Below are 22497 nucleotides of genomic sequence, written 5' to 3' on the forward strand. Positions count from 1 at the left end.
AATTCTTGCATTACAACGATGTTCATTGCTCATCAATGAAAGAAGCTTTTGCATTGGAAATCAAATTGCATAATAAGTCAATAACTACACCAAACCAAACATAACGGTGCTCTTATTATCTCCAGCGTGACAAAATCACATACTATGTAGGTGTAGGACTATATACAGGTGTTTGATCTCTCAAAGTAGTGTAGCCACTAGTCACATGACAGCAATATACACACATCATTCCACTGTATATGAAGCTATGGTTATCAGCTATTGAACTGAAGGCAAACAAAATTCTGGCACATTTATGCATTATAATCGCGGAATCGCCCCTAATCAATTTTCTTCTTCGTGCTGGAAGATGCTTAGCATATTGCAAATTTAGGTTCATGTCTGGTTTGCCTTTGCAAAACGCCCCTTGATCCTGAGCCTGCCATCAGCACGAACTTTGCGCGACTCGTACCGGACCTGCCTGTCAAATCTGCAGGAGTTTCATTGCAGCACAGTTATGTACATTAGAAGTTACCGCTCCTTGTCAGGGAAAACAAGAATCATGTCATGGCATATCCATATCTCACCTTCTTGTCTTCCTCTTTGCTTTATAGCGCGAAATGACCGAGTCACGATCAGGGCAAGGCACAACATCAAAGCCAGTCCTTTTGGGTAGACCTTGCATGGGCATGGCAATGCCAGGATTAGCCTGGTGGTTGTCCTCCATACTATTACCATTGCTCATGCTGGGACAGATTTCTGACAATGGAGCAAATGATGACAAGCACGGTTCAGCCGAGCTGACTGGAACCTGATCATATGCGACCTCGACCTTGCATGCAACATTTAGGGCATCCAAATCACAGTTATTCCATCTGCCATTCTGCCAGCCAGATAAAAAACAGCTTGTTAATTGGTGTCCAAATAAGTAAGCACTGTGTACAGAAGTATGAGCACTGAGAGGAAGTGTACATTTATGTTTTCCAGAGCTCTTTGATTTTACACCCCATACTTTCTCCTTTTTCATGACTAAGTTCAACCACAGCATGTAGCAGTACTACTTCCTGAACGAGGTGTGAAACTATGGCAGTATCAAATCATTGTTTCAGGTTTATTAATCGAATCTTTTGATGGTATAGCCAGAAAAGAGAAAAAGGGAGCAATAGAACCATATCAATATATCATAAGCAAGTTATTCTGGTCTTATTCCAGTTATCCAAATGGAATTTGCAAGATTCTTAACTACAGTGACTTCTTTCTGATTCCAAAGTGTTGTGTCGAGCTGTTGACACTAGGAACCTCAGATTCAGAATATGTCCCTCTTCAAGATAGCTATGACTCAATGGAAAGTGTGTTAAGCATATGATGAAGAATATGCATGGTTTCTGCCATACAATAGGAAATGCTTCAGACACTATCTTCCCTTGGCATAGTTTTTGAATTTTGATTGATGCTGTGGCAAAAATTTTACTGGAATTTTTTATCCAGTGAGAAGAAACCACATGTTTTGCGAATAACAAGATTTTTCATTACTTCTATAAGTACTGACTTCATCCATAGTTTGTGAACAGCATGGGTACTCACTGCTCACTTCCTTACTCCCGTGAGATGTATGCTGAAGTCATGAGACTGAGGCAGTTTCGATCAGAATATATCCCTCATCAGATAGGTATGACTTAATGCAAAAGCAAAGCACGTTTTGAGAAAAAAATATATATGTTGTAGAATATGCCATCTATGGTTTCTGCCATTCAAATGGAAATGCTTCAGACACTAACTTGTCTAGGTATAAGTTTCTGAACGATGCTGTCCCTCAATGCCTCCTCAATGGGTGAACAAATGCAGTGAAAGATCCTTACTACATGTCTACATCCATAGTTTTAGGTTGTAAAAAACGGGGGTAATCCGTCATAGAAGAGATTCAAGTCCGCAGATCAAACCTCGTAAAGAGGAGTAGGCATGGTTGCAACCTCGTGGTTGTTCTCTGTTCCAAAATTGCCATGTCCAGTGGCATACTGTGGCGACGCCCAGGAAGGGAACTGATCTCCACCAGCTTGCTCTGCCTCGTCACGACCTGCTGATGCCTGCACACCGCCATCAGACTCTGCGAGCTCCCCCAGCTGCCTAAGGATCTCCTCGTTCATCTTCCCGTCCGGTGAGATGCTCCGGTTCTTGTGGATCGGATAACCAGTTGAGAATTTAGATCAGACACGTCAGAGTATAACGTAGACATGACTAAAATTTAGTGGGGCAGTGATATATGGGAAGAATATAACGTAGGCATGACTAAAATTTAGTGGGGCAGTGATATATGGGAAGAAGGCATTGGTACTACCTTGGGCGAGGACGGCGTTAAGAGAGGTTCGAATCCATGGCAAGGGGTGGTGGGCACGATCAGATCCTCCAAGCTCAGCACCTGCGGCTCCTCCCAGATGTTCCACCAGGCACCATCTTCAGCGGCCGGCTTGTCCAAGAGGGGCACCCCGAGGAGCGCCGCGAGGTCCCCCGCCGGAGGGCACCCGGAGTAGGGCTGCACGGCGCAGCGGTCGTGGAGCGGCGGGTCACCGCCATCACGGTGCCTCCCGAAGTCGCAGTTGGAGCAGAGGAAGGCGGAGGACGAGGCGCGGCGGAAGACGGCCCCGGCGGCGCGGCAGTCGGCGCAGAGCGGAGCGCGGGCGTGGCGGGAGCAGACCCCGTTGGCGCCGTGCACGAGGCGGTCGCACGGCAGGCAGAGCCTGGCGGAGTCGGCGCGGCAGTAGACCGCCGCCGCCGCGGTTCCGCAGTAGTCGCAGGTCGCCGCCGCCGTGCCGGTGCCGGTCTCGTCGCCGCCGGCCTCCACCTCGCCGGGCCCAGGTTTCTTGCCCTCCTCCGGCTCCGGCTCCGCCCGCTCCGGCTCATGGTCCCGGCCCACGCCCAGCATCTGGTTCCGCTGGTCGTCCTCACCCTCACCCATGCCGTTGGACTTGCGATGACAAGCGCTAGTGAACTACTGGATCGTGAGACTGAGCTAGAGGATGAGATGCAGTCTGCGGAGTGGAGGGAGAGACGGGCCCTGTTTCGCTTCCGTTTGCCCCGACCGGTCTTTGCGTGGGGGATAAGAAGGGGGCGGAGACTGGACTGGAGCGAGAAGCGTGAGCGCCGTAAATGCGGAAAGGGACAACCTGAAAGGGAGGCGCCACGCACGACGTCGACGAGGACGGAAGAGCGAGAGCGGAGGGCGAGAGGCTCGCCCCTGCCTCTACGGCTCTACCGTGCACTCCCCGCGAAGGCGCGAAGCTTTGCCGGGCGTCGGCGCTGCACAGGTGTCCGGCAGCGGCTGACCCTGAAAATATTGAGGGGGCTGAATGCTCTTCGATCTTAAATCTCAACCCTCACGTTATAGGATTTTACTTAAAAATTTATGAGGGCTCCGTAGAGGTTTCACCGCTGCGAAACGGACAGGGGGCTTGTCCGCCCTGGTGTCCGGTGATCTCGTCGGTTACCCTGTCACCGCAGTCCGCATCGGGTGTACGTGACCGGTGAGTGGTGACCCCTTACAGGCACAGCGCGCGACTCGTGAGGGGACGGCGTCTTTGCCGCGAGAAGCTCTTTTTTCGTTCTCGACGTGATGGCAATTGGCGAAGGCACAAGGGGCGAGGGAGAAGGTCGTTGTACCTACGCGCGCAAGGAGCGGGGGGCCTCGGTCGTGGCGAGGAGCGATGCAGGCGGGAGGTATGGTCGCTTTCGGAGAGGGGAGCCAGAAGGCGTCGCATTGCCCGGGAGGGTAGGGCCGTTGGGGTGGAAAGGACAAAAGGCACGGAGCAGCAGCTTCGCCACGGTTCGACGGGGACGGGATGGGACGGGGATCGGGAATAGAGGAGGTGCACCTGTCTGGCGGGAAGATCTGCTGTCATGCTGTGCCACCCGGCGGGAGATGCAGCCGTTGGTGAAGATGGGACAGCTGACAGCTCGGAAGCAGAGGAACCTGCGGGAGCCTGGTGATGTCAGCAGTGACGATTTCCTCCCTTCCATAGTTCGATGCCTTCCAGTCTCCCACCCGACTACAAACCCCTTGCCAAGTTCTCGTGTTCCGATTTTAAAAAGAACCATCCAAATATGGTCAAAAAATTCAACTATAATATGAATGAATAGATTATAAAAAGTTCTATGTTCATATATAATTTGAGATGCAACAGAAATCTATATAAGAAGATACAGCAAAGTGAAATCAGCACATGAAAAGCTGCGGATTTGGCACTGAAGTGCTGATTCCACTTTTTTATTCTCCCTGTATATTTTTTTTTGTTGCATCTCAAATTTTATACGAACATAGAACTTTTCATCATCCATCCATTTATATTGTTCTTGGAATTTTTTGAGCACGTTTGTGAAGATGGGACAGCTGACAGCTCGGAAGCAGAGGAACCTGCGGGAGCCTGGTGATGTCAGCAGTGACGATTTCCTCCCTTCCATAGTTCGATGCCTTCCAGTCTTCCACCCGACTACAAACCCCTTGCCAAGTTCTCGTGTTCCGATTTTAAAAAGAACCATCCAAATATCGTCAAAAAAATTCAACTATAATATGAATGAATAGATTATAAAAAGTTCTATGTTCATATATAATTTGAGATGCAACAGAAATCTATATAAGAAGATACAGCAAAGTGAAATCAGCACATGAAAAGCTGCGGATTTGGCACTAAAGTGCTGATTCCACTTTTTTATTCTCCTTGTATATTTTTTTTTGTTGCATCTCAAATTTTATACGAACATAGAACTTTTCATCATCCATCCATTTATATTGTTCTTGGAATTTTTTGAGCACATTTGGATGTTTTTTTAATACGAGCACGGAGGCATGCAGGCGAGAGAACCGGATATGTTCGTGCTCCCCCAGACGGGCCTCGGCAGCCTACTACTTTACTCACTTTGTTGAAAAAATTACAAAAATCATCTTGTTTTTTATACAGAAATACTTGACTGCAGTCGCCTAATAAGGCGCATTTGTGTGAGTCACCGTTTTCCCTAGCGCACGGTGGCGATGGCGAGGAAGAGGAGGAGGAGGGCGGGGTCGAGACGCCGGTGGCGAGGTATCCAGTGGCGAGGGGTGACGGGGGAGCCCTAGACCCTAAACCCTAGCACGCCACGGCGGAGCGACGGGCGGTGTGGGGGTGAGGACGAGGAGAAAGGCGGGGTCAAGACGGCCGGTGGTGAGGTATTCCGTGGCCGGGGACAGCATGAGAGGAGGCAATGGTCGAAGAGGAAGGCTGCCGTCAACTGAGAAGAGGGCGGGGTCGAGACGGCTTGTAGTCTTTATTTTTTGTCTCTATTAGTTATAGAACTTTTTTTTTATTATGGTTGGGGAGGTGTCAGAAAGCGTTAGCTGTGTCGATGATTGATGGGCCCATATGAGGGGAAGGTGTTAGAGGCGTCAATGAGAGAGGCATCGGGAGGCGTTGGATGCGTCTATGGTCGATGGGCCCATATGCGCCGTAACACCTCCCAACGCCTTCAAAGTTGAGAGGATTATGACTTCAAATAAAAGAGTGACAATTCCTTTTTCGTAGTTATTTTTTTTAATCAAGAGTAAAACGGTAAATCCATAATTGTAAAAATAATGCTTTGAGGAGCATAGTTGGGATGTATGATTCAATAACTAGTTAGATGAAAATCTTCTTTTTAATTAAAAAAGAATTTTTTCTAGGTTCCATCGTCGCCACGTTCGCGCGCCGCCGTCCGCACGTCCCATTCGATCACCCAGCATCCATCCACACTCTGACGCCTCCTCGGGCCTGGCCGCCGTGGGGCGCTGCTCTCGTCGTGCTGCATCTGGCTAAGGAAGAGCTGGTAGAGGCTCAGGACGAGTGTGCCGCCATTGCTGTCCAGGACGTAAATTTCGCAGGCCACGGCCGAACGCCGAGCAGCAGCAGCAAGTACTAGGCGCAGCAGGCAAAAGACTACCACCTCCAGCTCCACCTCGCGGCGCTTCGCCTCTGTTTCTGGGTCTGCACATCCCCCCCTCTGTTTATCATCGATGCCTGAAACATTATCAGTCCTGGTGATATTATGAGTCTTTCTGAACTGTTTTAAACTTTGGATCTCTGAATATCGGTTTACTAAGCTTCTGTTAGATGCCACCATCAGTGTTAAATAGTTGGAAGTTATAAACTTCATCTTAGTTGACTGATTATTGTAGTATAACAAAGACTCAACTCTTGTCCAATGTTTTTTTTTTTCAGGATATCGCTCAGGAGCCAATATATGTGATGGTTTAATAGATAGATTTACTACTGCTCGTTCTATTCTCTGAGGATATCGCTGTTGCTTGAAAATCAAGGCAGGGTACTTGCCTTCAACTTGATGAAGGTCACCTCCAATAAAGCGAATTGAGCATTCTTCTGACAAAAAAGCTAGAATGTCAAGTAGATGTGGAGTCCATAGATCTTAATGTCTGAAATGAATTGGAGCAATGTTTACTTTGTTAAATTTGTTTGACTGGTGATACACATTAGGATTACCAAATTGTTCCTGCTTTGTTCTGCCTATGATTGATGGGTGAAATAATAACTTCTGAATTTTGGTGCTTTGTTCAATGATTTTTTTTTATACATGTTCAATGATTATTTATTCTTGTTGCTCATTCCTTGTACCCACCAAAAGTCCAAAACAGTAAGGTGGTAAATTCTGCTTCACCTGCATTGCATAAGTGTTGAGTGAGGAATTCACCATCTTTTTTTTTTTTGTTGGACCTTTTTTTAGCAGGCACTCGATGTTGGATTTTTTTAGAGATGATTTTCAGGGAGTGCCATTGGATCTGGCCATCGCTAATGCACACGGGGAACACCATCCTCTCCAGACTTTGCATTCAGCAGCAAGAATAGGCCATGTGAGGTGGTCACTACACTGTTAAATAAGGATACAGGGATTGGTTTCAGAACAGATAAGAAGGGACAAACAGCTCTACACATGGCTTCAAAAGGCCAAAAGTTTGGCACAGCTTTTATTTTGGTCGATGATCGACGCCAATTATATGCTTTTAGTCATGGAGAGGAAGGCAACTTATGAATTAAGATAATTCTGAATACTCTGAACCGACTATTGTTGTCCTCACCATCTCATGTTCTTTGTGTTTTCAGTTTGTACGCTTATCTGAATGTTCTTTGTGTTCTCGATCTTTCTTTTCTTCTCTGCCGATCTGGTATGTACCCATGATTATGGCTGTAACTCTGTTGAGGGACACATCATTTAACTGTAATCTTTGAGTTTGTGTGAATCCCCCTTCTCTGTCCAATGTGAGGTATCCCTATAAACCCAGCAGTATATGAGCTAAGGCAATCGTGGGTTGGGCATCCTTCAAGGACTAGTGGGCTGTTTCAAAAAAAAAAAAAAAAACTAGACATTATTACATTCGGTCCCTACACTTTTTACGCATTCATTTTCAAGATAACTAACTTCAAATTCTATATCTATTCTATACCTACTAGCCACCACGGTTTTAAAAGTGAATCGACCACTCACACGTCTTGGTCCATGTGTCATCAGGTTGAATAATGATTGGTTCAATAATGATAGTTGAGAAGGATAATTTCTAATTGTGTCGTCCTCTCCGCTGATCAGTACTTCCTTTCTAATGACAACAATTTATTTCTTTCATTAGCTTGCGCCTCAGCATTTCCTAACTCGCTTCGGACTATGGAATGCTTGTGGCAAATGGAACCTATGCACTGACTGCTGGTAACTATGTGGAGTGCAGTTGTGGGCCAGCAAATCTCAAGTAAACTTATAATCCCTTTTGTTCAATGTAGTTTTCTTGCCTTTTATTTGTTTCGGACTATAACACCCTCATTTCTTTACAGTTTGTATTGCACACCTTACGAGATGGAACAGAGGACGAAGCATGAGCGTGAAGAAATGGATAGAGTGGTCATGCTTCATTGTGCTGAAATGGACATCAAGCTGCGAGAAGAGCGTGCATCCATGGACCGTGCACTCAAGGAGGAACCTGACAAAATGGATTCCAAACTTACAATGGTTGTCTAATAGTGCAGAAACCAGCAGACAATGCATAATACCTATCCTTCTTGTCACTTCCAATATTTAATTTCAGAACTATGTGTGTGATCACACCATATTTTTTTCGTTACGTACATATTTTTATCGTTAGTTTGGGAGAGGAAAGATAACTCTGAATACTCTAAAGCCGTCTAATTGTTGTCCTCGCCATGGCACATTGGCACACCATTTTTTGTCCTCGCCATGGCACACCACTTCATCACCCATCAGCAATGCTTTTCCCCATCAGCAATGCTTTTCCTGAACATTGCCTTTTCTTCCTCTGGTAAATTAACAACGAGAATACCGTATTGCAAGAACTGCATCGATAATGTGCCAGTGCAGGTGGATGGGCAAGCATATGTAGTTATACATAACATCATGCCTTTGTCTTTCTGTTTGTGCAGTCGAGGTGGGACTATTTCGTACTCAGTTCAACAAATATATGCTAGCTTTTGTCTTCTTATATAAGAGTATGGCATCTGCCTTCTTATTTGCATTGGCAAGGTGGGACTATTGCCTCTTCCTCTAGGAGCAAAGCTGGCACTAGCAGGCAAGATGCGGTGCTGCTGCTTTGCACATTGGGCCGGCCTAAAATTAGATAGTTGTCCGGTGTTCTCCTATTCTCATGCACGTGAATGTGAGCTTCATTTTTTTTTTCCAAAAATCCTATGTGTAGTGCAGTTCTATACTACTCACATGGAAATAAAAAAATATTTCAAATTCTATTCTATAAATCAGGCGCTGAGCAGACGCAACTATATAATATAAATATCCTAAAACTTCCACTCAAACAAACAGCCTTATATAGGTCAGTTGGTAAATGTTTCAAGTTTAGCCGCAAAGGGCAGGGCCCCATGGGTTCGACCCTCTCTACTGTATTTTTTTCCTATGGACTTTTTTAATGCGTATTACATCTCGCAGTTAACTAATATAGACTTTTTTATAAGCAATATATCTCATGTTTAGTTGGACCGATCACTATCATGTCTCATCTAAGTGGATTGAAAGGCCTGACAAGATAATTAGTCAACCGTCACTCTCACATGTCATTCGAGGGGATTAATAGGTCTAACATGATAGAAAGTGAACCTGTTTTTTTATAGACTTTTTTTATAACCACTACATCTCACAGATAACCGAGGAAGCCGCTGCTGCGCTCGAAACGAGGATGGGGAGAAGGGGGAAAGAGGCGCAGGAGGGGGCGTTGATGTGTGTAGGAGCAGAGGAGGAGACGGTGGGGTTTCAAGAGGTTTTATTCCAAGTCTAGTATATCGCAGCGATCCATTTCATGATCCAATGGCTGAGAGAACGAGGACTTGATTTGTGCTGAATCTGAGCATCATTTTGAGGCCCAACATAGACACATAGTCTGAAGTTTTTTTTTAAATTTGTATAATAAACTTTGAAAACAATTTTGGAATAGTAAATTATTTCAATTGAACAAGTCATCAACAACAAAGTTGTACAACTTATCGAGATCTACAGCTTTTGAATTTTAAAATATGAGAACTTCGAACAAAGTGGTAGTACAGATGTTCACAATTGGATACATCTTCATACTCTTCCCATATAACTATATGAGAAGATGTATCAAATCATGAACGATGTGTGTTGTCACTTTGTTAAAATCATTTGAGTTTTTTTATCTAACGATTATGTAACAAAACCATGCAAATTTGTAGAATTTTTTTTGACAGAATTTAGAAGTATTACAATTATTTTATGTTAATTTAGGAATAGAAGGATGAATTATTCCTAGCAAAAAATGTAGAATTTCAATTGAAAATGTACTCAATTGCAAAATTGTAGACCCCATCGAGATCTACAACTTTGATTTAGGTCCTTTCTCCATATGAGTTCGTTTGAACAATTCAAAAATTTGAATTTCAAAATTCGAGAACTTCAAACAGAATTTTGGGGCAGTAAATGATTTCAAATGGAAAAGTCAGCAACACCAAAGTTGTACAACTCATCGAGATCTATAACTTTTATTTTGGTTATTTCTCCACCCGACTTTGTTTGAACAATTTGAAATTCGAACATAATTTTTTATGTTTTTACCCCTTCATACAGACTGTGGAGAGAAAAGAAGTAACAACGCTCTATAGACATCAAGTAGGGATTCTTCGAGTGGTAAGCTAACTTGGTTTAGGAGCAGCACCTTGCAGGTTCAAATCCTTGTGCACCACATTTTGCACGCCAATTTTTTGATGTTTTTTTTTTCTCCTGCTAACAGGCCGAGATACATTCTGATATCATTTTTATTTTATTTTATTTTGAATTTTTTTTGTATATTTATAGGAATTTCAAAAAATCAAGACATTCAAGTACTGCTGAACAACATTATAGGAATTGCCCGAAACGGATTCATTATCTACTTTGGAAGACAAATTTGAAAAAAAAAACAATGGAAAAGGAAAGTATGACAAATCTGTACCTTTTATGAGTTCATTTTTACGGACAAATATTTATGCCTAATTTGAAAACTCCAATCCCTCAGGCATCCCGACTTTTCCTTAGGTGGGTAATCCATGGGGATATCATTCTAGTTTCTATTGGTTTTTAGTGGGAGGTTTTTTATCCCTGGGTTTTGCTCCCCCTTGCTTCCAAAAGAGCCCTTGTAACTTAAACTTAGCTGCACACTGAAGCATAGCTTAGTGGTAAATCTTGCAACTTTTGACTGCAGAGGGAATAGGTTCGATCCCTACCACTTTGTCCATTTTTTTAAAAAAATTCGTTTTTCCTATTGACTTATTCAAGCATTACTTTTTGATGTTAACAAGTCAGTTGCTCACTCACATTTTGTTCAAGTGAACTACTGTGAGATAGTCAATCGCCCACTCTTAGGTTCGATCCCTACCACTATGGCTATTTTTTAATTTTTTGTTTTTTCTATGGACTTATTTAAGCATCACTTGTCCGTGTTAACGAGTCAATCGCTCACTCTCACATTTTGGCAGAGTGAACTACTATTCCAAAAATACTTGTATATCAATAAGGATTCCATAATGAAATATTGGTTTCAGAATCTAAATATTACCAATCTAAATACATCCTTGCCTTCTTAGTAATGGTATGGGAAACATCAATCAAAGCACGTGAGTAGACAGAAAATAGATCCCGAAAATGTTGTCACCGCATACAGAATAGTTAGAAGAAGGGTGCTCACATACTTTTCTAAAAGCCTTAATCAATTATTGCATCTCTCATTTGAAATGTAAAGAAGTTCCATTTCAGCATGACGGGGGAAAGTTAAAAATAAAACAATCTTCATAAAAAACAATCTTTCATATATGCAGCAGAGAAGCTTCATGTTGTGCATAGCCTTCTGTCATCATTTCACCTCCCTCTTACAGGCAACATTTTGGTCTGTGCAACCATGATGTCTTCCAAACACTGTGATTGCCAATCAGATAAAAAACCCACCAAATGATGTGTGAAAGAGAAAAACAATTGATAATAAATTTTAACCCCACAAAATTTGAGTGTAGTTTCCCTCCCGCGGGTGATCCCTGGCCGACCATAGCTGGACATTTTGCGGGTGACCCCCAACCGACGTGAAAAAAATCTGAGTGTAGTTTACAATGCTACTAACCTTAGTTCATTTGCTCTGCTCCATAGGGTTCCACACCCTCCCCTTGGGCACATTTCTTCGACCAATTGTGACCTGCACAAAAAGTGTAGCAAGTTTATCTATGTCTATCCATTTTCGATTGTTGCGATAAAAAACATATCATCAAAGCATTGGTAATAATAATAGCCATGATTGGGTTTCTTTTTATTGCTTCTTACAAAAAAGGAACATATCGATGACTACAATCCTTGTTTGAGCCGTTTGAAAAAATAACTTTTAAGAGGCAAAAGGTTTGGTGCGGTCAAATGAAAGGGCTCAATTACTTCAAAACAACACATGCCAGATTACCAGCATGAGTCTCCAAGTAACAGGAGGTTGCTGTTATTTGCAGCTAAATACTCCGATGGCACCATCACTGATCAAACTATTAATTAGCAACATAGGATAGCATGTTTTCCATTTTATATAAATTTGACAAGTTCATTGAGAGCGCTCCATGCAAATATGTACTTGTAGCGAAATATACAAAGTATCTCCAATCATAACTATGCCTGGATATATGAAACGAAGACTATTAAACAAAACCATTGCTCATCTGTAGCACCATGTAGGAAGGAATTTCATATGCTATTTTGCAACATTCTGACCTATATACAAATCTGAGTGAGGGAGAGGAAGGCCTCACCTTGATGGGCGCTAGGGACATCATAGTCCAGTCAGAAAGCAGCCAAGAAATGTTCCAGATGAAGAGACCTGAAAACCAAAAAATATCATATACTGATTTTCCTTGTTGTACATCAACTAAAATTTAGACTGTTCATATCAAAAGAAGGGCTCTTGACTGCAATCCATTTCTACTCAGCTAGCTCTATCAATATAGTTACAAAGACAACATCAGAAGTGGTTCCACACTTCCAGTAAACTGCTGCAAATCAACATTCATATGCACCTTGTAAGATGCATAAATTAAAACATTTGGTCTCATAATTCTGGGAAATCTTAACATGAAAGCTAAAAAAAGATTCCCTGTTCTTCTCTGCTCCTCAATGTCTGGAATAGTGCAGAGCAATAAAATCAAGCAACAAACGTAACTTAAATAGCAAGATCATTATGGCAAAATCCTACTGATTGTTCGACTCCTGAGAGCATCTTCTCCAGCACTGCCTCCTCAAGCCACCGCCTGATGCATACAACACCAAGCACTTAGAACTGAATTAGAACTCAAACACATTTCTCATCAAAATCAGAAAAGCAACGATGAGGAAAAAGCATATCTGAGCCTCTGCCATAATGACACGTTCCTGCATCCAGGCATGACGAGATCGTGAAACTCACGTAGCTTCTTTGCAATCAGCACGGATATATTCGGGTCGCATAGATCTGCCGTGGAGAGTGTCTGACAAAGCGAGGACGTGAGCAACGCGAGAATGAGCCATGAAAATAGCCAATTCTCCATTAGATTCGAGCAGACGCACTAGGATGCATTAAGTCAGGACAAGCAAAGATTGATTTATCTAAGCCGAACTAAAGTCACTACAGGAACAGTGAGACTAGCTATGTTCAGTATACAAAGCAGACAGGAACATGAATGTGATTCAGCACCCTGTCTGTCATTGCAAAAGTGACTGAGCACTGTTTCCATCCCCAAACAAACATAAGAATATAAGAAACCACCCTCTGTCATTTGAGAAATCACCTGTGTCCCCAAACAAAAAAAGCTAGAAATAGAAAAAACTATGATTAAGCACCAGGAACAAATATATGATTGTTAATCATTGCAAAAATAGACGGGTCAGCAGATACTAATTACTTTCATACACTGCTGCAAAACACAGTAGTTCTAGGAACAGAAATAGAGTAATCTATGACCTGAATTTTATATTGAGCATGGTGATGGCCACCTGCACTAGACAATAACTTGTGGCATGAAATAATCACCTACCATATGCAATGAAAGGTCTTATCTCAAAATTTTTCATTTTGATAATATTATGTGGCTGCTACATGTAAGGTAGACTACATCTTACCCTCAAGGCCTCAATGTTGTAGTCTTGCAAGGTGCGAACTGCAGCAGCAAACAACATGGCGAGCAGCTATTGCTGTACAACCCTTCACAATCATGGCACTCAAATCTGTAATATTGGGACAATGGGTTCAGAAAAAGGATGCGAAGCACTGAACCAAATTACATTGGGCATGTTTTCAGGATTTGTGGTCAAATCCACCAGGCCACTAGAACCAATGGACATCAGCTTACTACAGAACTACATTAGATGCATCATCCGCTAATTTCTCTAAAGGTTAATCACTAAAGCTTCTAGTACTGAATCACAAAAATAAAATAGCAGATCTGTAGGATTTTAGATATACACATAACAATACTCAAATTGGCCCTACACGCAATAAGAGAAGAATGAGAGTAATTCTAATCGGTACCTTCCGGAGGGTTGTTGCGAGCTTGCCGCGGGAGAAGGGGCGGAGGTAGAGGCCGTCTCTCTGTCGATGTAGACAGAGCCAGAGAAGGATGCCGGTTGAGGGAGATAGATCGGAGGAAGTCGCTGTCCTCGTCGTCATCCTGGATCTCCAATGGCAGGAACTCATCGTCGTCTTCGTTGTCGTCCTGGTTTCTGGAGAGTTCGATGGTGAAATAATTCCAGCGGAGGCGAGGGCACGAAGGCAGTTCCTATTGGCGTGGGGTGACCGGGTGAACCCTTGGCTGGCGCGACGCCCGTGCGAGGGCAGCGGCGGCTAGAGCGAGGGAGAGAGCAGGGCGGCTGCGGCTAGGACGAGGGAGACAGAGAGCTAGGTGCGTGCGAGAGACCGGTGAGTTCGACGTGTGTCACGTGAGTGGTGGGGGGGGAGGGCCCTATGAAATGACCATAATGCCCTTGAACGAATAAAATCAATAAAAATAGCTATTTTGGGTAGGCATTAGAAAGGGTCAGCAAGCGTTAGGAAGCATTTCCAACCATCGTAAAAATGCTCTTAGTTACATGCATACAAGCATCATCATCATCATCATCATCATCATTATTATTGTTGTTGTTGTTGTTGTTGTTATTATTATTATTATTATTATTATTATTATTATTATTATTATTATTATTATTATTATTATTATTATTGTTGTTGTTGTTGTTGTTGTTGTTATTATTATTATTATTATTGTTATTATTGTTGTTATTATTGTTATTATTATTGTTGTTATTATTGTTGTTATTATTATTGTTGTTGTTGTTGTTGTTGTTGTTATTATTATTATTATTATTATTATTATTATTAGTATTATTATTATTATTATTATTATTATTATTATTATTACAAGTCATGACTCAAAAAAATACTAACAAAAGCAACATAAAAATCAATCAAATCTCGTGTTACAAGTTCGAGAAGAAAGGTTACAATATCAATGTTGTTAGTGAATTGTGTTACAGATTGATTTACTCATCATGTACAAATGAATCCCGTATCGTATGTAATGAGGTTTTTAACTGTTTTGTACCTCATCTAGACTCTAGACTCCAAGTAGTTGACCTTGCATCCTCATAGCACATTTTCAAGAGACCGTATTCGTCCTTCATGATGATATCTATGGGTCATGTAATCTACATCGCCCTTGGGAGTATGTGATCAACCCTTAGCAGCCTTATCATGTGGAACATGGTCTCTTTTCACATTTTGACAACTCTATTCACAGATGAGAAATGGAAATAACATGAAACATCATTCTAAATGCAGGTTGGAACTTGACCCAGATTGAACATATGAATGGGAGGAACAATACTACGAGTCCAGAGCCCTGTTAAGTTGTTTATAACCAAAATAGGTTGAAACTTGAAACCAAACAACATGTTTTTTTGCATTCTTTCCTGACCACGCTTTTCACTATCTCTATTTTTACTAAAATGCAAAAGATAGGTCAGACTAGCTTATTTGACCATACTTTTCTTTCATTTGTATAACTTGTCACGGAGGGTATTTTCTAACTAAAATGCAAAAGATAGGTTAGACTAGCCAATTTCCTCACCCTTAGACTATCTCCAATGAGAAAGACCCATTCCAAAGACCCATTCCAGAATTTGGGTGATGCACAGTGAATGAGTGTGATACCCAAATTCCTCCGTTTCCAACGGCGAAGGCAAATATCTTCGGTCCTCTCTCCCACGCGGGCATGGCGACGGCGACGACGTGGGGCGACGGCGCACTCTGGCGCTGGCGCGGCGCTCGGATCTGGCCCCCTCCCTCTCCTTCTTCCCCGAGCCCGGCGGAGCTCACGCCCACGTCCGGCCCCCCTCCCTCTCCTTCTCCTTCGCGCCCGTGGTTCAGCGGAGTGTCTGGCGGAGGTCGCGCCCGGCCAAGCTCGCGCCCGCGCCGGCGGATCTCGCGCCCGCGGCTCGATGGAGCTCGCCCCCGTGGCTCGACGGAACTCGCCCCCGCGGCCCGACCGAGGTCGCGCCCGGATCCAGCCCCCCTCCCTATCCTTCTCCCCCGAGCCCGGTGGAGCTCGCGCCCACGTCCGGCCCCCCTCCCTCTCCTTCTCCTTCTTCGCGCCCACGGTTCGGCGGAGCTCGCGTCCGGTGGAGGTCGCACCCGGCCGAGCTCGCGCCCGGCCGAGCTCGCACCCGCACCGGCGGATCTCGCGCCCGCGGCTCGGTGGAGCTCGCCCCCGCGGCCCGGCGGAACTCGCCCCCGCGGCCCGGCCGAGCTCGCTATCGATACGGGACCCACAGGATACCCCGCAAGGGAGAGAGAAGATCTAGTTCAACTAGGATTCTTCCCATATAAATCTTAGTAGTAGAACTATCAAGTAATCCTACTAGGAAATCTCATTGTAAACCGACTAGGACTCTGGCCTCCTAACTATATAAAGGAGGGCAATGCTCCTGTCAAAAGAGAGAACAGAGCAGATCATAATCAATCCAACGCAAAGGCTAAGGCCGACTAGACGTAAGGTTATTACTCGATCTACGATCGAGGGCCTGAACCAGGATAAATCGGCTGTCTCTTGCGTAAACCATCGAGTTTGGCATACGCCGAAGCCCGAACATACTACCCCGGGAACCCCCGTGGCAGGCTATCGGTGGTAAAACATCGACAGTTGGCGTGCCAGGTAGGGGCTTTCGGCGACTTTGCTTCTGAGAGCTCGATGGACCTCGACAACATAATTTTCCCGACGGGATCAACTTTCATATTCGGCTCATGGATCTGCGAGGCAGACAACAACGACAAGCTTCAAAGCCATCTCCTCGAAGATCCACATCATCTAAAAGAAGTTCCTATTTCAACAACTGCAACGGATCAGCTCACCAGAAGATTCACGTAGCTCATAGTATCCGAGTCAAATCGGATTTCACGACCACTCGTATCCGATTCGAATTCAAGCTCCAAGGCGAAGTTTTATCCGAGTGCTTTCAAGAAACCGAGTTCTTTTTTGGCAAGATTCCAGAGCACAACCCAAAACAACTCGGATTACCCCCAGAATTCTCTCAAGAAGTCGAGTTCTTTTCCATTTGGGCTCGACAACATGACAAAATCCTATCAGGGATAGGTCGAAAGATTTTTCAATCCAAGATTCGGGATACCACTGACAGGAGCTCAGGAGGGTCTCGTGCTAACGATAACATCGCAGGACTGTATCATCCACTGGCCGGATTCCGTTCCTGAGGGTAGCGGAACCCAACTAGTCGGCACAACAACAACAGCTATTTTACCTTACCAAGAAGGAGACTCGATCTACGACACCGAGGCATCCACTAAAGTTATCAGCGACTCCGACAGCATGAAAACTAACGCTAATAACAGAATGACTCATGCACGAGAAGTGCTCATGGTTCAACGACCGCGGTCACCATTAAATCCCCTAGAAGCACCCTATGTCAGATCATTAGATGAATCAGAATCCAACATATCACCCTTTGCCTAGGGCTACGACGGAGAAACAGATAGTCAGAAACAAGCTAGAGAAAGAAAAAACAAGTTGAAGCAAGGGCGCCAACACCGTGCTAGGCAGCGCAGGGAAGCTTGGATCAGATACGAGTCAGAATTGGCTGAGTACGACAAAAGAAAATCGCAACGAGAAGTCAAAGGAAGACGCACGGTGAATACGTCTTACGATAAGATTCGAGAAGCATTAGAAGAACTCGGAGCAACTTCGCATCCTGGTGAGAAGTATGAACAGCTCCAGGACTTGCTCCGATCGACAATCCCGAGAACGCATGAAGAGAAAGCTCGATCAAGACTACCCGCCAGATCAACAACCCACCGGAAAGAAGATCAAAATCAAAGGAAATTCGCTTTCGAAAGACTTGGGCCAGGTGGAAGCCATGACGGAGGAAGTAGGAAGGAACATAATCAAGGCCACCGATTTGAACAACTAAGGAAGACTAGGAGCAGGGTACCTACCCAGACAACCTCGCAAGATTGTTCCCATCAGAACAACAGTTGGCCAGAGGAAGGTGCCGAATCTGAATTCAAAGAAACCAAGGCACACGATAGGTTCCCCTACTTCGCGAACAGGCTCGCATTGGTGTGATTACCTCACAAATTCAAACCGTCTAATCACTCCAAGTATGATGGCAAAACTGAACCAAAGCAATGGCTCAGAATATATTCACAATCAATTGAACTAGCCGGAGGAGACGACGATATCAAAACCCTTTTCTTCCCCATGGCACTGGAGGCCATGCCCCTCCAATGGTTTGATAAACTAAATCCAGGATCTATCAGAAATTGGGAGGATTTGCAAAGAGCTTTTTGTGAGAATTTCGCAGGAATCATTACACACCTAATCACTCATGCAGAACTAAAAGGACTCAAGCAAAAGGGAGGTGAAAGTCTTAGAAACTACTATCGACGATTCGGCGAACTACGAGCTCAAGTGCATGACATAACCGAACGAGAAGTAATTGAAGCTTTCTCTCACGAAATCATGGCTAGATGGCAATTTCAAGACTTCTGCAAAGAAAATCCGAGAAACAATGAAGAATTCAGACATATAGTAGAAAAGATAATTACTGCAGAAGAAAAAACACGAGAGAGGTTCCTGGACAAAAGCAACCAAGACAACCCGGACAAGCAAAATCACCGAAATAGCAGACATTAAGAAAGAAAATGTAGACCAGACAATACTGTGGCAATGGCCGACAAATCAAAGAAGTTTCCCAAACCCAGAAGATATGATGACATTGAAAACATACGTTGCCCATTGCACCCTAGTGGGAGGCACACCATCGGAAATTGCTACACTTTCAATGATCGATACACAAGAAAAGATAGTAAGGAAAACACCAAAGAGGACAATCAGAAAAGAGAAGAAGACAACCATGAGGACAAAGGATTCCAAAAACCTAGGGGAACGGTAGCAGTGATTTTCTTAGGGGCTCCGGATTGCAGAAGCAAACATCAAGAAAAACTAGCACTACGGACCATTATGACAGCAGAACCGGCTACACCAAGATACCTCAATTGGTCACAGTATCCTATCCAATTTACCAGAGAAGACCAATGGACTAGCGTGGGAAACACAGGCCATTATCCACTGGTTCTAGATCCGACTATTGCTGGTATGACCGTCACCAAAGTACTAATCGATGGAGGAGCTGGACTTAACATCATCTTTTCAGAAACTCTAAGGAAAATGGGACTACAACTCGCCGGGATGATTACGCCAACAAGCACACCTTTTTACAGAATAGTACCCGGCAAAGCAGCCATGCCACTCGGACAAATTACTTTACCTGTTACCTTTGGAACTCCTTCAAACTACCGAACAGAGTTTATCAAATTTGAAGTCGCCGACTTCGATTCATCATATCATGCAATCCTCGGACGTCCAGCACTGGCCAAATTCATGGCAATACCACATTATCCGTACTTACTGCTTAAGATGCCAGGACCCAACGGTATCCTTTCTCTTCGAAGCGATTTAAAGCGCGCTTTTGACTGCGACGTTCAGGCGATCCAAATTGCAGCTAAAGCGCAAGCCGACAATGGAAGAAAAGAAATAGCCGTAATCGCTGTAGAAACAAGCCAAGAAGAATTAGAAATACCGGCTAAAAAGCCCAGCATCATCGCACCACCAAAAGAAGCCGACGTCAAGCAAATCGACTTAGGCACAGGCGATACCTCCAAGACAGCAACTATCAGTGCTCACCTCTCGGCAAAATAGGAACTCGCGCTCACCAACTTTCTCCGGGACAATAAAGATATCTTCGCTTGGAAGCCAGCCGACATGCCAGGAGTCCCAAGGGAGTTGGCTGAGCACAGAATTGATGTTAACAAAAGCTCCAAACCTGTAAAACAACGGCTACAACGATTCTCACCCGATAAGAAGGCAGCAATTAAAAAGGAAATAACAAAACTGATGGCAGCCGGATTCATCGAGGAGATCCTTCATCCAGATTGGCTAGCAAACCCGGTCCTTGTACAGAAGAAAAACATGGACGAGTGGCGTATGTGCGTCGATTACACAGATCTCAACAAACATTGCCCAAAAGATCTGTTCAGGCTACCACGCATTGACCAGATAGTTGACTCGACAGTAGGATCTGCGCTATTATCTTTTCTCGATTGCTATTCAGGATATCACCAGATCGCACTAAAAGAAGAAGACCAGAGCAAGACATCTTTCATCACCCCGTTTGGTGCCTACTACTACAAGACCATGTCGTTTGGACTAAAGAACGCTGGCGCCACGTACCAAAGAGCTATCCAGACTTGCCTTGGGAATCAAATCGGTGAAAATGTGGAGGCATACGTGGACGATGTGGTGGTGAAAACAAAGAACCCAGACACTCTAATTGAAGATTTAAAGCAAACCTTCGAAAACTTGAAGAAATGGAGATGGAAATTAAACCCAAATAAATGTGTATTTAGAGTTCCCTTGGGACAACTACTCGGATTTTTGGTCAGTCAGCATGGGATCGAAGCCAGCACCAAGCAAATTTGAGCTATAACAGAAATGGGCCCACCTAGAAGTGTCAAAGATGTGCAGAAACTAACAGGATGCATGGCGGCCCTCAACCGTTTCATATCAAGACTCGGTGAAAAGGGGTTACCTTTTTTTAAACTACTAAAGAAGACAGACAAGTTCGAGTGGACAATAGAGGCCGACGAAGCTTTCAAAAAACTTAAAGAATACCTCACTTCATCGCCTATCCTGACACCTCCAAAGAAAGATGAAGATATGATGCTATATATTGTGGCAACTCCTACCGTAATCAGCACAGCAATAGTCATAGAAAGAGAAGAACAAGGGCACGTGTATAAAGTGCAACGTCCCGTATACTACATCAGCGAAGTACTGTCAGAATCCAAAATCCGGTACCCGCATGTACAAAAACTACTCTACGCTCTACTCATTACCTCACGGAAGCTTCGCCACTATTTCGAAAGCCACAAGATTACCGTGGTGATAGATTTTCCACTCGGAGACATCCTACACAATAAAGATGCCACGGGGCGCATATCCAAGTGGGCAGTTGAAATTGGAGCTCTTGACATCAATTTCACCCCATGGAAAGCAATCAAATCTCAAGCCCTCGCCGATTTCATGGCCGAATGGATAGAGATTCAACAGCCTTTATCAGATACAATCCTTGACCACTAGAAGATGTACTTTGACGGATCACTCAAACTAGGCGGGGCCGGTGCAGGCGTTCTCCTCATTTCTCTAGAAGGAAAACAACTTAAGTACGTCCTTCAGATATTATGGCAAGCTACAAATAACAAAGCAGAATATGAAGCCCTCATCCACGGGCTATGAGTGACGATTACCCTCAGAATAAAAAGATTACTCGTATACGGCGATTCAGCAGTGGTCATCAACCAAGTCAACAAAGATTGGGATTGCACCAAAAAAAACATGGGTGCTTATTGTGCTGAAATACGGAAACTTGAAAAACATTTCCAAGGATTAGAAATTTTACACGTCCTACGCAATTCCAACATTGCGGCAGATGTCCTTGCCAAGCTCGGATCAGACAGAGCAAAAGTTCCACCCGGCGTATTCATAGAAGAGCTATCAGTTCCCTCTATCAAACAACCCGGTGAAACAACACATGAAATTCAGGCTAAAGGCGTTCAGATCTTGATAATCAACACTTCATGGACCCAAGTTCTCATTGACTATATCAAAGAAAATAAACTGCCAGCAGATAAAGCAGAGGCCACACAAGTTGTTCGCAGAAGCAAAAACTACGTTCTAGTAGGGGATAAACTCTACAGAAGAGCAGCATCATCAGGAGTACTACTAAAATATGTCTCATTTGAAGAAGGCAAAGAAATCCTAGATGAAATACACTCAGGTTGCTGTGGAAATCATGCCGCTTCAAGGACACTGGTTGGCAAAGCATTTCGCACCGGATTCTACTGGCCAACCGCTTTGAAAGACGCAGAAGAGCTTGTCAAAAAATGCAAAGGTTGCCAAATGTTTGCAAGACAAGCCCACATACCAGCTCACAATCTTATCTGCATCCCACCCGCTTGGCCTTTTTCCTGCTGGGGGCTAGATCAAGTAGGACCCCTGAAAAAAGCAAAAGGCGGCTTCGAGTACATCTTTATAGCAATCGACAAATTCACCAAGTGGATTAAATACAAACCACTCGCGAAGTACAGCACAACCAAAGCAGTCGAGTTCATCCAAGACATTATGCACCGCTTCGGCATGCCCAATCGAATCATCACAGATCTAGGCTCCCCTTTCACAGCTATAGAATTCAAGGGCTGGGCACAAGACTATGGTTTCAGTGTAGACTATGCGTCTGTTGCACATCCAGAGGCCAACGGACAAGTAGAAAGAGCTAATGGACTCATACTAGCCGGATTAAAGCCAAGATTATACGAAGAACTAGTGGACTATGGGTCCAAATGGATTGAAGAATTACCGAAAGTAGTATGGGGACTACGAA

General features: G+C 44.0%; 2 protein-coding genes and 1 long non-coding RNA gene across 4 annotated transcripts in view; 1 reads left to right on the forward strand and 2 right to left on the reverse strand.

Moving 5' to 3' along the window:
- Positions 1-9320, reverse strand: part of LOC136531219 (UDP-glucose 4-epimerase 1-like) — a 31701-nt gene extending 22381 nt beyond the window's left edge. The window contains exon 1 of the mRNA XM_066523904.1: positions 9316-9320. The gene's annotated coding sequence lies outside the window, so the exon portion shown is untranslated. The remainder of the gene's footprint in view (positions 1-9315) is intronic.
- LOC136531193 (zinc finger protein CONSTANS-LIKE 13-like) lies at positions 86-3214 on the reverse strand. Of its 2 annotated transcripts, none has more exons than XM_066523890.1 (4): positions 2315-3214; positions 1950-2150; positions 567-862; positions 86-469 (listed from the first exon to the last, which is right to left on the reverse strand). In XM_066523890.1, exons 1-4 carry the CDS (start codon positions 2930-2932, stop codon positions 376-378), a joined length of 1209 nt encoding a protein of 402 aa, XP_066379987.1. In that variant the 5' UTR covers positions 2933-3214; the 3' UTR covers positions 86-375. The 2 variants fall into 2 exon arrangements, with proteins under 2 accessions (XP_066379987.1, XP_066379985.1); XM_066523888.1 differs by having other exon boundaries at positions 1920-2150; positions 2315-3202.
- Positions 5648-8121, forward strand: LOC136539866 (uncharacterized). The gene is made up of 4 exons (XR_010779778.1): positions 5648-5961; positions 6198-6324; positions 6721-7732; positions 7815-8121. It is a non-coding gene; the product is annotated as an uncharacterized lncRNA (long non-coding RNA).
- Positions 9321-22497: the final 13177 nt, after the last annotated feature.

Source organism: Miscanthus floridulus, chromosome 2, assembly GCF_019320115.1.
Source record: "Miscanthus floridulus cultivar M001 chromosome 2, ASM1932011v1, whole genome shotgun sequence".
NCBI classification, from domain to species: Eukaryota; Viridiplantae; Streptophyta; class Magnoliopsida; order Poales; family Poaceae; genus Miscanthus; species Miscanthus floridulus.

What these genes read in the sequence shown, in the direction of transcription:
- LOC136531193 (XM_066523888.1), bottom strand. Translation starts at nt 2,932, where the DNA reads ATGGGTGAGGGTGAGGACGACCAGCGGAACCAGATGCTGGGCGTGGGC. An exon ending in TAACGCCGTCCTCGCCCAAG is followed by an intron (nt 2,151 to 2,314) that starts GTAGTACCAATG and finishes CCGATCCACAAG; the next exon opens with AACCGGAGCATCTCACCGGA. An exon ending in GCAAAGAGGAAGACAAGAAG is followed by an intron (nt 470 to 566) that starts GTGAGATATGGA and finishes AAACTCCTGCAG; the next exon opens with ATTTGACAGGCAGGTCCGGT.